Here is a 15,015-nt window from a genome sequence, read left to right as displayed (position 1 = left end):
TCCAGGAAAATTTCTTTATCAAATAGCAAAATGAAAAATATAACGCATCTAACGAATCTAACGAATCTAACGAATAGAAAACATCTGTCATATTTCTGACTTGGTACAGGCGGGAGTTTCTTGCTTCATTTAAGACCCAATAATTGGTGACCTTCGGCTGTTGTCTGTTCTATGGTCGGATTGTTGTTACTTTGACACATTCCCTATTTCCTTTCTCAATGCAATGTTGGCTATTTAATATCAACGAATCTATGTCACTTTAGTATCTTTCGTCCCCACCACCACCACCCTTTTGTGAACTGACGCTGCTGTGAGGATAAGATCACTCTCTACTCAAGACAAAGGTACAGGCTGACTATGCGGTATGGGCTTTGCTCATTGTTGAAGGTCGTACGGTGACCTATAGTTGTTGATGTTTGTGTCATTTTGGTCTTTTGTGGATAATTGTCTCATTGGTAATCATACCACATCTTCTTTTTTATACTTCAGAATATACTAAACATTTTTTGTCGAAGTTATTTAGAACTTGTTTCCCCCCTACGATACAGGATAATATGTTGTGCCCGATAACACCCATTTTCATTTTCATAGAAGCCTAAGACTTCAATAGTTTTCAAAAAGAAAGAAAAGACTTCTGTTTGAATGTCTATGTAATTGCCTTGGGTTTTTAAGATTAAGATTTACGTTAGATGTTGGTACTATTTTTCAGAAAAAAAAGAACCAATACACAAAACCAGACTTAAAAATGAACATGTCATCACAAAGTTTTAGTTATTCATTTTAAAGTCTTCCACTGATATAAAATGAGAATAGCAATGGGAAATGTGTCAAAGATACAGTATCCAAACTAAGACCACGGATGGGTTTTCGAAAGAGTGAGAAAACCCAAGTCAGGAGCTTCTGAATTTTGTTAGTTTTGTATGATTTCTAATATTAGTTTATTTATATGTTTTGGAGTTTAGTATGACGTCCATTATCACTGAACAAGTACACAAATTTGTTTAGAGGCATGCTGCTGCACGCTTCCGGGAACGAGATCTTCTCGCTGTGTTGAAGAATCAATGGTTGCCTTCGGCTGCTTTCTGATCATAGGTCGGGTTGTTGTCTCATTGACACATTCACGATTTCTATTCTCATCTTTATTAGTCTTTATGCCTTTTTGTGTTTCTATGTTATATATTTTTTTATAGTGATTAAGATAAAACACAATGTTGACTGCTGTACTCATATTTTTGACATGTTTACCTATATCGTCTGTTTGTTTTGTTCATTCATCGTTGCCAATATAATGGAATTGTATGCGACTTTCAAACAAGGGATAGGTTTAGCTAGCTATAAGACCAGGGTTTAACCACCATTTCCTATATAAGAAAATACCTATACTAAGTCATTCTTTATGGGTAGATTTCACATCGATACATAAAATCATAGAATATAAGCAAAATGAAGTGGTTGTTAAATTTGATGTATGCCTTTTTGTGCTTCTTCTTTACATATGTTGTTTTTATAGTGATTAAGATGATAACACAATGTTGACTGTTGCACCCCTATTTTTGACATTTTTACTTATTGTGTCTGTTTGTTTTGTTCACACATCGTTGACAATGTAATGGAATTTGATGCGACTGTCATACCCATACAAGTGAGAGGTTTAGCTAGCTATAAAACCAGGTTCAATCCACCATTTTCTACATAAGAAAATGCCTGAACTAAGTCAGGAATATGACAGTTATCATCCATTAGTTTGTTGTGTTTGAACTATTGATTTTGCAATTTGATTTGGGACTTTCCTTTTTTTAATTTTTCTCGGAGTTCAGTATTTTTGTGTTTTTAATTTTCACAGGTCTAAATATCGACTGGTAATTTGTCCTGTAATATACTGCCTACATTCTGTACAACTAATACAAACAATGACATTATGCCAAAGCGTTTTTCTGGCTTAACCTTCATCAAAAACACGCATAGCTGAATATTTGAAAGCCTTGGAAGTATAAAAAGCAAAAACAGTGAAATAGCTGTATAACAAAATTAATTACTTAAGATGACCACATTTATATTAAATAGTCGAAATAAAAATTCGTTAATGACAGTACTTGTGCAATCAACCATATTAAAATTCTACCAACATTACAATATATATTTCATTTATGCAGGAATGGCACACGATTTCCATGTGACATTATTTAGGGCGTATATTTCATCAAATAATTCATCAATATCCATCAACAGATACATTCTATTTATATATCAGGAAAGCATTATTTCAAAATGAACGTTGATAAATATCCTTTAATATCGTTTATATTTAGAACATCACAAAATGTGTCTTTTTCTTCATCGCTGCAACTGCTTCATAAACAACGCAATTAGATTTTTCTGTTTCCCATCTATTTAAAAAAAGACGTTTTATGTGAAGAAATCGCAAACATAGTTTCACTTTTAAACACAAATTATCAAAGGGTTTATACTTTCTTATGTCTGGTGGAATGCCATTGACGATAATTGATTTTTGTCAAAATTTTATTTTTTATATAAATTTTATGCTTATAATTTCGTAAAATATATAAAATATGAAAAAGTGAATAGTAAATGAACTGGAGTGAAAACAATTTACTACCCAGTTATTCCACAAACAGCTCATTTGTGATCATTTTTAATTTTGGTTGAGAATGTGTCGATGTACCGTTAGTTCTGTGGACTTACTAATTTGGTTTATCAATGTTTTAGTCATAAGCGCCAACTTTTGGGGGTTGATTTTGTTTGCCCTGATTATGTGTCAAAAACGTATGTATGGAAAAGAGGGGGACATTTCAAAGGGAAGTTTTAACTAAGACGAAAATAAACTGAGAATGCCATGGCTAAAAAAGATAAAAGATCAACAGAATAACAATGGTACACAAGACAACATAGAAAACGAAAGAAATAGCAACACAAACCCAACCGTTAACTGTGGGTGGTCAAATGTGCTCTGAAAGAGTAAGCAGATCCTCCTCTACATTTTACCGGTTATATTGTTCATGTTAGTACAAACTTGTACAACATTGATATAATCCGTCGATGAAAGATTCATACTTTTCTAATTTTTGTTTGTACCATTTGTTCTGAAACTTTTGAGCTACTGTTAAAGCGAAGTTTTTAAATATTATTTCGGATTTTATCAAAAGAATTAATGATATCATATATGCGTAACATTAATATGAAATAACAATGACCGTATATTTTAAAGGTCTTATGATTCTTTAATTAAAAAAGATTTAGAGTTTCGAATATTTCTGATATGATGTATAAAATTGAGAATGGAAATGGGGAATGTGTCAAAGAGACAACAACCCGACCATATACAAAAACAACAGCAGAAGGTCACCAACAGGTCTTCAATGTAGCGAGAAATTCCCGCACCCGGAGGCGTCCTTCAACTGGCCCCTAAACAAATGCATGTAGTGTTATTTTTACTTTCTTTAGTTAAAAAAATATTATCTAATTCGCAGACTGTTGTCGATTCATCTATTTTTCGCTTTCGCTCATGCTCAGTCGAAAGTACTGCCTACGAAATTCAAAAAGACTTTGTTTCAACACTTGCCAAATTGTACGTCGATTTTACAGACATCGTCTAGTATTGTCAAATCTTCATAAATACATGTACACTACTGTTGAAATATTGTCTTCCTGTACATTAACTCGAAGATATTTTGCTATACAATCACTGAATGAAATATTTGTTTTCAATAATACCTCATAATTGCGATATAAATAAAAGAATAAAAAAACGTGCATACTGATATTTGTTGTGTATAAATATATGCATTCACTGGTTCAATAATTTTTATCAAAAATAAAATTTACGAAAAAAATTGATTTATATGACTTTAATTTTGTAGTATGAGTTGATTTCAAGCGATATTCCATTATCACTTGTTATGAAACCTATAATTAGTTCTGTTGTAAATATATGTGTTGCTAACATTCATTATTTTTTTTTTATCTACAACAGTTACATAAATTCTATAAACATCTTACTCCATAGTCTTGCCGTATATTAGATACATTATCTCAATTTTCACTAAGTTCTACGACTCCGATGACTTTGACTACTTCGACTTCTTCGATGACTTTGATTACTTCGACTACGACTTTTTCGATGACTTCGACTACTTTGACTACTTCGACTGTGACTTCTGCGATGACTTCGACGACTTGAATGACTTGGACGACTACGACGACGATGAATTCGACTACTTTGACTACTCCGATGACTTCGACTACTTTGACTACTTCGACTGTGACTTCTGCGATGACTTCGACGACTTGAATGACTTGGATGACTACGACGACGATGACTTCGACGACGATGATTTCGATGATCTCGACAACAGTCATAACAATAACCATGACCATAACCTGTTAAAAGAGAGTAAAAAAAACCTTGAGTAATACCAACTATGTAGGTTAAAGTTTTTGAGTTGAAATAGATATACTCTTGTCACGACTGGACGGTAGAAATAGCATTTTGTGATGTAATCCAAATCACCAGCTTTTCGCAATAGTAAGCGAAAATATGCAAGAGTAATTCAACGATGATCTAATCTCGTTAAACCATTAAGAGGAACCAAATTATTAACAGACACACTTAGGCCATGTTTACCTTGAAATACACTCGGTGATGTAAATGTCTTTTACAGTTGTTAATGTAGTTTTAAACATATTTTGATTACATTCAGTTGTTAGTCAATATAGGCCTTGTGTAGGTTAAGTGTTCATAAAACAATGTATTAAAAACGTGGATTGTTGTAAATATATGATGAACTTACATATATTTAATAAAATTACTACATTAACATTTGGAATTATTTTATTTTCCTATCGTATTTGAAAAAAAAGCTAGGTTAAAAATACCACTAAGTTCAATTGCACTCTTAGACCATTTTTTATCAGTGGAAGTTTTTTTTTGCTGATAAAATATTGATTTTAAATCGATTGTTTTATATAGAAATATAATTATATATATAACGGGTCTTTTATTCAGCACGAACATTATTTTCACAAAGAAATGCTTACATATTTGTAGTACAAAATATTCATTTGCATTATTTCTTTAATCGAATTGGACGTGTACCAGTCCTGACTATTCCTTTCCAAAATCATTCCATCTGTGGCTTAGAATATAAAAAGTGTCACTCAAATCTTCTTTCGATAGCACGTATACACTTGCCAAAGAAGAGCTTCGGTTTGTCTGTGCGGGATGTACAAGTACTCAGCCATGTCCATGTTCAACTCTAACGGAGTTTTAAACAGGACCTCCCTACAGAACTATCGTGCATTTGTTTTCGTGCTGAACATGCATTCAATATTTTCCATTGAACATTGATCATCAATCAATCAATCAATCAATCAATCATTATTTTCGTATTCCCTGTTTGCCCATTGCGCTGTTTTAGCAAGCATATTATAATCGTGATATACATGGAACTCTCTAGGTTAAAGATACTACCCTTTTTAGTCTGACTTTAGAATTGTTTTTAGATGCGCATTTCGATAATTATTATCTCTTCATTGATGCTCGTCAATAAATTCTAAAAACATAATTCAACCATCGAAGAGTTGGTAAAACTAAAATGGTTTCTACAAGATGTTTACGAACAGCAGCTTTTAATGTGAAAGAAAATATATATAGAAAAATATCTATATATGTAAGACAGTTTACTAGTTCAAAACATATACACTCCATCAACAACCACTATTTATGCATACTCCTTTTTTTGTTGGGGAAAAGGAGGTGATGCTGCATGGTATCGTTTTAATTTAAAACTAAAGAAAACAAACTTTTAAAGTCTTTTAATATAAAAAAAAATCCATGAACTTAGGACATTTTGTAATACAACTGTAATTTTTAAAACTACAAAACAATACAAATTCTAATAATAACTACAAGAGTTGTAAAAAAGTACTTACTCTTCTTACAAATAGGAGGATGATTATTCCAGGTTCCATCAGCTTTACAAGTTCGAGTTAAATGACTATCATGCTTTGGTTTATAGCCTTTGGCACACGCGTACGTTATTGTGTCCTTGAAGTTTTTACCAGTCTGGGACGTTATTCTAGCGAAGTTAACTTTTGCAAGGCCTCGACAAGCTACTATCTCTGTAAAAGTATACAACTTCAAAGTTAAATTTTTAGATTTATCAATTATGAGTTATTGTGATAAATAAACTCATCAAAGATACCAGGATTAAATTTTGTATTTACTTCAGACGCGCGTTTCGTATACGAAAAACTTTTTTGCGAATATAAAAAAGTAAAATTATTTAAAACAATCATAAATGATTGGCCTTAGCAAAAACTCACAAAATCTCTTTAAACAGAGAGTGAATAATGGAAAATATAGTACACTGAAGACAGTTTAAAACTCCGGAACATACAAAAAGTAGACAAAAAGTAAACAATCAAGCACTGCTAGAGGACGATGCTTAAATTTATTTTCTCGCCTAAATTTTTGCACGATCTTTGATAAAACCAATTGATAGTTTTATAATTCGAAAAATTTATAAATAAAAACTTCACATAACAGAAAAAATGTATTATACACATGTTTTCCATAATTTAAGCACAATGGCATGCTCTTTCTAATTTGATCATTTAATTTGACAAAAAAAACACTACATGTAATTACAAATTGCTAGAGAATGATCCCTGATAAATCATTGTTACCTTTCAGTTAATTATTCATAATGAGCCGTATAGCGTTTTTTTTCTTTTTTAAATAAAGGTAATCTTCTATTTTAGGTGGTACCTTATACTACAGGGAGATAACTATGTAAAGTCAGCTAAACGTTGTAATTACGTTGTGTTGTAAAAGGAATGTTAAGCTTCTCAATGATAAAAATTGGTGTTTGTCAAACTGCTATATAACTAGTGTAATTTTTCTGACAAAACAGTTGGTTCAAAATGTTTGAAATTTTTACTTTGACAAAATTTTATGAAAATTAAACGAGCCAAATTAATTTTAGTGAAAGTGTTGGGTACCACCTTAATTTGAAAGACATTTGACTGATTAAATTTGGAATCTACCTCAAAAATAAGAAATCTGCCACAACAGATTTTTAATGACTTTAGGCATAACATGCTTTACACGATGTGCTTCATAAGTGGGTTTCGTTTACTTCCCCGTATAAACGGTTTTACGTATCATTCATTGGGCCCTTAATAGCTTGCTGTTCGGTGTGAGCCAAGGCTCCCTGTAAAATCTATGATTATTTTCTTTTACAAATTATAACTCGGATGGATAGTTGTCTCATTGGCACCCCTACCATGTCTTCTTAAAGGATAACATATCTTTATTGATCATAATGATAAAACTTTTTGATTTTTTTTTTACCGCAGACTGGATGACTTCTATCCCAGGTTCCATCGGCCATACATTTACGAGTTAAGCTACCAGACGTCAATTCATACCCAGTGATACAAGCATACGTCATGATGTCTTGGAAATTTGAACCAGTCTGAGTAGTTATTTTAGCGAACTTCACGTCTGCAAGGCCTGGACAAGTTACTATCTCTACAAAAGAACAGTAAAAGTTTGAGTTTTTTATTAATAAGTTAGTGATATATTTTGGAATATAATTATAAATGTTGGGCCATTAAATTAAATTTAACTCACATAAGCACTTCAAATATAGAATGAACAATGGGAAAACAAAGAACACTCTAGACAGTACACAATTTTGGTAGATACATTGTATTTTGTTTTTAGCAAAATGTTGTCATACTGAAAAATAACAAGTTGTTACAGATTATCTCTGTATAATAATTAAGTCTTTGCACAGAATTATGCAAAATATAGATTATAGATGTTTGGATACAAAACAATTGAAACGTTTTTATAGTCAACTAAACTAATCAAACATTTGATTATATATGGACATTCGCATTGTTGATAATCTGTATTCACTAATATTCATTATTTTAAGCACAAACGGATAACGTATCTACTTGTATCATAAAATTTGTCAAAATCCATAAAATTGAGAACGGAAATGGGGAATGTGTCAGAGAGGCAACAACCCGACCATAGAGCAGACAACAGCCGAAAGCCACTGATTAGTCGTCAATGTATCGAGAAACTCCCGCATCCGGAGGCGTCCTTCAGCTGGTCCCTAAACAATATGTATACTAGTTCAGTGATAATGGACGTCATACTAAACTCCGAATTATACAACAGAAACTAAATTAAAAACATATTTTTGGACTTTTTTTTAACGATAACAAATATTTTATTCAATCATTTCCACATATATAATTACCTAAGCAGCCCAGGTCGCATACTTAGGGGCCCCTGTAATTTAACAGCCTCACTTGACCAGGGAAAATATCAAATGCGTTTATACAATTATAGTTTAACATACATAATTATATTTAAATAACCAATACAATTGATTTTCGCACCAGATACGCATCACTGTATTAAATCACTATCGCATTAAAATAAAGTCTGAAGGTAGGTATTGCTTTTTCCTTTTCTATTGCATTATTCGCACATTTACTGATTTCAGCTAGTCAACACGGCGGCTCCGTGGTTACAAAATGTCAACATTGAATTTGACAAAAGCTTTCGAGAGAAAAATGAAAACTATAATTTTCAATTGATACATTTAGGAATTTAAAGAATCGATCATATTTTTTCGAGCGGTTATTTAATAAATGATTCATGCAAGCTACAGGTTGCATTTCTGTAAATATACACAATGCAATTTCCCATAGGAACTCCCTTTGCGTCTAAAACTGTGACACTTTTACTATGAAGTTTCGTGAAAAATAATATCCCAGAACGGTAAGTTGATATGCCCTACTATTTTATTCAAATGTCAAAATATAGGTCTGTGCGGCATATTTTTAACATTTATATGCCCTGACCTTTTAAAAAATTTAAACATAAACTAAAATTTTAAACTGAAGCCATATATTTTGGCCGAGATATTCAAATTTTATCCTGAGCGTTAGTATTGATTTCCAACTAATCTATGGCTTCCATGAATTATTACTTAATCATCTTATGAAAAATATCTTTACCGCAGACTGACAGACTTCCATTCCAGGTTTTATCATCCATACATTGCCGAGTCAGACTACCAGACGTCAATTCGTAGCCAGTGTTACATGTGTAAGTTATTGTATCTTGGTAGTTTGTACCAGTCTGGTTTGTTATCGTAGCAAAATGTACTGGAGTAAGGTCCGGACAAACAATGACCTCTGCAATGGAATGAAAGTTGTTTGTGTTTATTAATAGGAATAGGGAATTTTAAATGAATATAAATGATAGAGATTAAAAAAATCATAAAAACAATTTAGATAAAAGAAGATTAATAGAACATAAAACAAAAATCTGGACAATACAAAAAAAAATGGGTTTTTTTTCTTTATAAAGTTGATAAATCCAACCATTGATGCTGGAAGATTATTGTTGATTTGCACATAATTATTCATGATATGTTTTTTTTAAATCAACGTATTGGTTTTTTTTTTTAAATTTTCAATATAAAATATTGGAGCATTTATTACAAATATTTTCAAGGTTAATTAATGTTCGAGTTTATTGTTTTAGGTGTTGGATTATGACCACCTCGTTAAATTCAGGAGTTGAAGCTCATTTTTAAGTCTAACTCAAGAATTATATTCAACTTACGTTCCTCACATGGACTTTCACAAGGCGTACACAAACGTGCATCACTTGGCATGACATCGGTAGTACCTGGAATAGATACAGTAATATCACATACGAATATACCAAATTCCAATATTTCCTTTGCCTGTTAAATGTTAATATATAAATAATGTCTCTGTTTAACATATGATCAATGTCTTTTTTTTATAATTGCATAGTCATTATCAATAAAAAAGCGACCGTTCCAACAAAAAAAAGGATAATTAGTCTTAAAATATCTGAACGATAATTGTTAACAGTATACAATTTCATCTAATCTCTTCTTACTTTCTTTTCATTGCTTCTTACAAAATTTTAACTTTACGTCGAATAAACAACTGTTTATTATGCTAACATCGATAAACATCACACACAATACATTCCAGTGAACAAATAACACACATGCAACCACTGTAACTAAAAGTTTATATAAAAGCCCCTAATGTCACAAAAAAGATGTTTCGCACTTTTCAGTTGCTAAATTGTTGTGAAAAGCATCTACCTTTTCAGATGTTTCTCTTTTCGTGAAAATGAATGTCATTGATAACTTCAACTACTTTTTATTAATAATGAATTTCTTTTCTTTTTGGCACATGCACGTTATGAGTTATACACACTTGTATGCACAATAGTTATTTACAATAAACAGAAGATCTATACTATATTCGATGGACACAGCTGTAATTTACTCGGTGTAATAGTTTGATACATAGCATAATATGAATGCAAGTCAATGACTGTTTGGGTATATATCTTTTTGCTGTTATGACAATAAAGGAATCAAGGGCTCTGCCCTACTGATATTTTATTTTATAAAATAGATTTTTTTCTACTTATTCTTTTTAAATATTGTTTTATTGCTACCATATTGGTTTGTTCCATTGATCATTTGCTGCTATAAATGTAAAATTTTGTTAAAAGAATTACAAAGTTTCTTATGTCATTTTTATCTGTTTTTGTTAAAAAAACCAAATAGAACCAAATCATTGCTTAAAGTAAGTTTTATTTATATCTTCTCAAATATCTAGGATTAAAGGCCTTCCCATACTTTTGATATATACGGACAAAACCTTACATAGCTTTGATATATCATAAACATTCCATTTGTGAATTTCATTTCTATCATTACACTTTGACTCGTACAACTGTCTATCAAAACACAAAGCTTTAATATTATATATGAAGAGGATATATAAATCTACATCCATGCATTAATAAACCAATAGGTTGGTGAAGCAGTGTGCAAACAATAATTGTACTAAATAAAAAAAGGCAAGAGTAACAAAAGTCATGATTGTCATATTATAATATGTTGTCTGTTATATTATAAATAAAAATAAAATTTTAATTACCTGTTTCCAATTAAAACGGTTCAGGGAGAAAAACCCACTCAACTTAATTTCAACTATCAAAGAGAGACAATTCGAATTCAAATATATTATCTCTCCTTAATTGTAGGATAACAAAACATTTGTTATAGTCATTATAGCATCTGTTCATATGATTAATGAAACCCTCTAGGTAGTATTTAAACTTATTGAACTTGTGAGTTTTGTTTTGTTCAAAATTGTGAAGTCCGTTTCATCATACTGAGGTTTACTATATATAGGAACTACATATACATATACATGTATATATACATATTTAACTTTCAGTAATGGTTATTATCTTAAATGCAATGACATGTTTTGTAAAAGTTTGTCTGTAGTACTGGACAGGGACATATTTATTCGATCAAAGAATTTTTCAAATTGAAACAATGATAAATTATGAACATGGCTTAAAATAAAATTTCTTTTATTTTGCATTGCGACCCGACCCACTGAAAAAGTTGCCGCCAACATTTTTTCATTTGCATTTCAGATTTTGTTTTTGTATTAAAAAAAATGGGGAATCGTGCCGGAATTTTAATTGTATCCGTGGAGTTTGATCCGGGCTTAACTTATTTCAAATCGCAATCTGTAAACTGTTGTGAGAACCAACGTTTTAATGACACAGAACAGAAACACGTCTGCCAAAAGTAATAATGTCCAAGAGGCCGGCAGTAGAAAGAACCCCCCTATGCTGCAATGCATCAGGTTAAGAGAGATCAACATTTTATCAAAATTAAGATTTTCAGCTATTCTTTGGACGAAACATGGGAGGACGTTCTGTCTTTGGTAAAGCAGACACTGTTGATGTCTCTTTGACGTCGTCGCTTAATGGGAAAGAAGCTTTTCACCCGCACATGACAGAACAAATATCTGTGGTTTCAACTTTTGATAAATCTCTTAAATATGTGAAATTTATTATTGACAAATTTTGCCCTGAACCAGAGAACAAAGCATCTACTAGTCAAAACCAAAACGATGCATTCAAGATGATGATGGCTCAAAGGATTAGCTTCACGAAAGCATCAAAGCTAAAAGACCAAAATGGTCCCAAATTTACAGGAGCGCCTTTTTCGTATTATTGAATGTTGACAAAACGTACTACACAATGGGTCTGTATTAGCTTGTACACTATTTGCTGGTGGATTTAATATCCTCTCGTTGAATACAGTTTTATCCACATCTGAAAATTCCAAATTAAATTACAAACAAAGATTTGTAATTAAAATTTACTATAAATATTGTTATGTATAAGAATTTTTAAAACATGAAAGATATCTGACAGCAACATATTTATAAATGTATCTAGTGTACCACCGATGCATAAATCCCCACCTCCCCAATTGTTAAGAGCTCATGAATCAATCTGTATTCATGTCATGTATGTCCAGAACCCTGTTTATCAAACAAGCATTACAACCCAAAATCTATTTATCTGTAAAAATGTTCTGTCCTGCGGCATATTGTTACGCCCCGGTGATTTGAAAGCTAACATAGTTTTAACCGTGTTATCCGTTCCACACTTGATACACGCAGATGTCCGTTGTTGTTTTCTGATTTGTATTTTACAGAGAAATAGCATAATTTGACCTTAAATTGTATACTGACTTCTTTAAATCTATATATCTACTTTATTTATATGTGTAATTGTTCTTTTTGTATTTGGTTATGCTTAGTTTTGATATAACGCGCCAAATGTAACGTTACGTGTTCTTGTTTACGAAGAACTTGTGTATTACGTCACACATGGTATACAATAGGGTACGCATGTTCCTACGTTGGGCTTCTCTTCAAAAACCTCCATGCAGTTAGCTGTCTCTATTAAACTAGAATTAGCTGCACCAAGTAAGAGAACTTGGTGATAATGCAGTGCACCAAGTAGATTTGCTGCACCAAGTAAAGTTGCTTGGTGAAAGTATATAAAATCAGTGCACCAAGTAGATTTGCTGTACCAAGTAAAGTTGCTTGGTGAAAGTATATAAATGCAGTGCACCAAGTAGATTTTCCTGCACCAAGTAATGCAGTGCAACAAGTAGATTTGCTGCACCGAGTACGCTGAGTATTTGAATGCCGTGCACCAAGTAGATATTCTTGCACCTAGCAACTGTTTTGTTAATCTTAGTGCAAGTAAGGGAGCTCCGATTTGATTTTTATTGGGGGGGGGGGGGGGGGGGGGCTAGGATGAAATTTGAAAAAAATAAGCAGGACAGGAGTTTTGAGTAAAAAAAAAGCAGGATGAGACACTTGCAAAAAAAAAAATTCAGGATGACACTTTATGTAAAAAAAGTCAGGATAAACTAAAAAATAAAAAGCAGGACCGGATAGAGTGAAAAATGAAAAGGCAGGACAGAGATTACAACATAAAAAAAAATGCAGGACAACATTTTTCCATCCTAGCCCTCCCATCAAAATCAAATGGTAGCTCCCTAATGCACCTTGCCGTATTTCTTATTGTATATAGTTATTAACGTATTTTGATTCTTGAATCGCTGTATTTGATGTTTTGTTTAAATAGAAATAATACAATGTATGAACTTCCATTATGATTTTCATTATTACTTCCTTCACAAGAGTAATATCCTGACAAGAAAACCCCGGAACGTTACAATATTCCCATTTTGAATTTAGCTTACGTGCTCATTTAACGCAGTCATTGAATGACTACATTCAAAAGCTTTTTATAATATTGCATGACTGTTGACAATCTTCCTGAACATCAAATTTGAGACACTGAAAGTAAAGCTTTTAAATTCCTAAGCATCGAACACATCTAACTTTTACCCCATTTTCATGGTTTAGTAAATTCGTGTTTAATAAGTTATCATGTTTTTCAGATAGCTTTGTCATACCAACTTTTTTATTCTTTTTATAAGAGATACATGGCAAGGCTTAGTGTTTGTCAGACTCCAACTTAGTTGCACCTCACTAATAGAATTTCCCTACTATTCTGCTAACAACACACGAAAGGACATATGCATATGTTGCCATTGTGATTCAGAAAGAAAACAGAAAGATCAAGAACTTGTCAAAAAATAGGGTTCTGTTGCCCGTGTGTATGCAGTGCTAGGCAGCTGGAGGTGAAATCCAAAAGCGAAATCCAATAAAAAAAAATAACTTTTGAAAAATTAAATAGTTTGAAATGTGGAAAACATACTGCTCTTTGAAGACTCTGTCAGAAGTGTCATAAAATTGGTATACATATACATATATGTTTTTGTACCAAAAATAAACATATGGCAGAGTTTAAAATGTTTAGTTTAAGTATAAAATAGTTTTATTTTATTTTTTAAACAAGTGTATATTATAGATATACATCATATGAAGGAAAAATGCAAGCATAACCTCTAGTCACTTTTATTTAACTACTAGTCTGCAGTGAAGTACTGTATTTTGTTTGAACATTATAATTGTTAAATGTTAGGCACTTTGAATGTTTTATTTCTGACACTGTCAGATGCTACATTAATGTGTGGTGTTTAATACACAATATAATCATATTTGCTTTTCAATCAGTGTCAGATTGCCAGGTTAAATAGATAGGGGTTTGATTTCAAAAATCAACTATCTAACAGACAGACAGAAAATGTTTTTTCATGAAAATAGAATTTAATTTTTGCTGTTCCTTAATATGTTGCATTAAATTTAAATCGTTAATGTCATATCTTCCTCCTTTTTCCTGTGAAAAAAACAGTCTGAAAATATAAAGCTTTTGAATGTAAAAAGAACATAAAATTTCCCTACCTATCGACCCACCTGCTGATAGTGTGGGTCGGCAATGCCAAACAAACATTTTATAAGGGTGGCCCATTTGTTTTGAAAACCGCGATTTTATGAAGAGTAGTAGGGGCAATCAATTGTATTATTACTCCTTGCAGATGTTGCACATGTGTCTTGTTTTTTTCCATTCAAGTATGTCATAGTCTATTACAGAAAACTATAGTATGTGATTGA

General features: G+C 31.9%; 1 protein-coding gene across 1 annotated transcript in view; it reads right to left on the bottom strand.

Moving 5' to 3' along the window:
* Positions 1 to 3,851: 3,851 nt before the first annotated feature.
* LOC134697086 (uncharacterized) overlaps positions 3,852 to 15,015 on the bottom strand; it is a 34,475-nt gene continuing 23,311 nt past the window's right edge. The window contains exons 9-13 of the mRNA XM_063559117.1: positions 9,677 to 9,742; positions 9,064 to 9,243; positions 7,373 to 7,552; positions 5,950 to 6,138; positions 3,852 to 4,398 (exon numbers count right to left, since the gene is read on the bottom strand). Coding sequence (XP_063415187.1) covers positions 4,061 to 4,398; positions 5,950 to 6,138; positions 7,373 to 7,552; positions 9,064 to 9,243; positions 9,677 to 9,742 — 953 coding nt within the window. The 3' untranslated portion in view covers positions 3,852 to 4,060. The remainder of the gene's footprint in view (positions 4,399 to 5,949; positions 6,139 to 7,372; positions 7,553 to 9,063; positions 9,244 to 9,676; positions 9,743 to 15,015) is intronic.

Source organism: Mytilus trossulus, chromosome 14, assembly GCF_036588685.1.
Source record: "Mytilus trossulus isolate FHL-02 chromosome 14, PNRI_Mtr1.1.1.hap1, whole genome shotgun sequence".
Taxonomy (NCBI): Eukaryota; Metazoa; Mollusca; class Bivalvia; order Mytilida; family Mytilidae; genus Mytilus; species Mytilus trossulus.
This window is presented reverse-complemented; position numbering and strand designations above follow the sequence as displayed.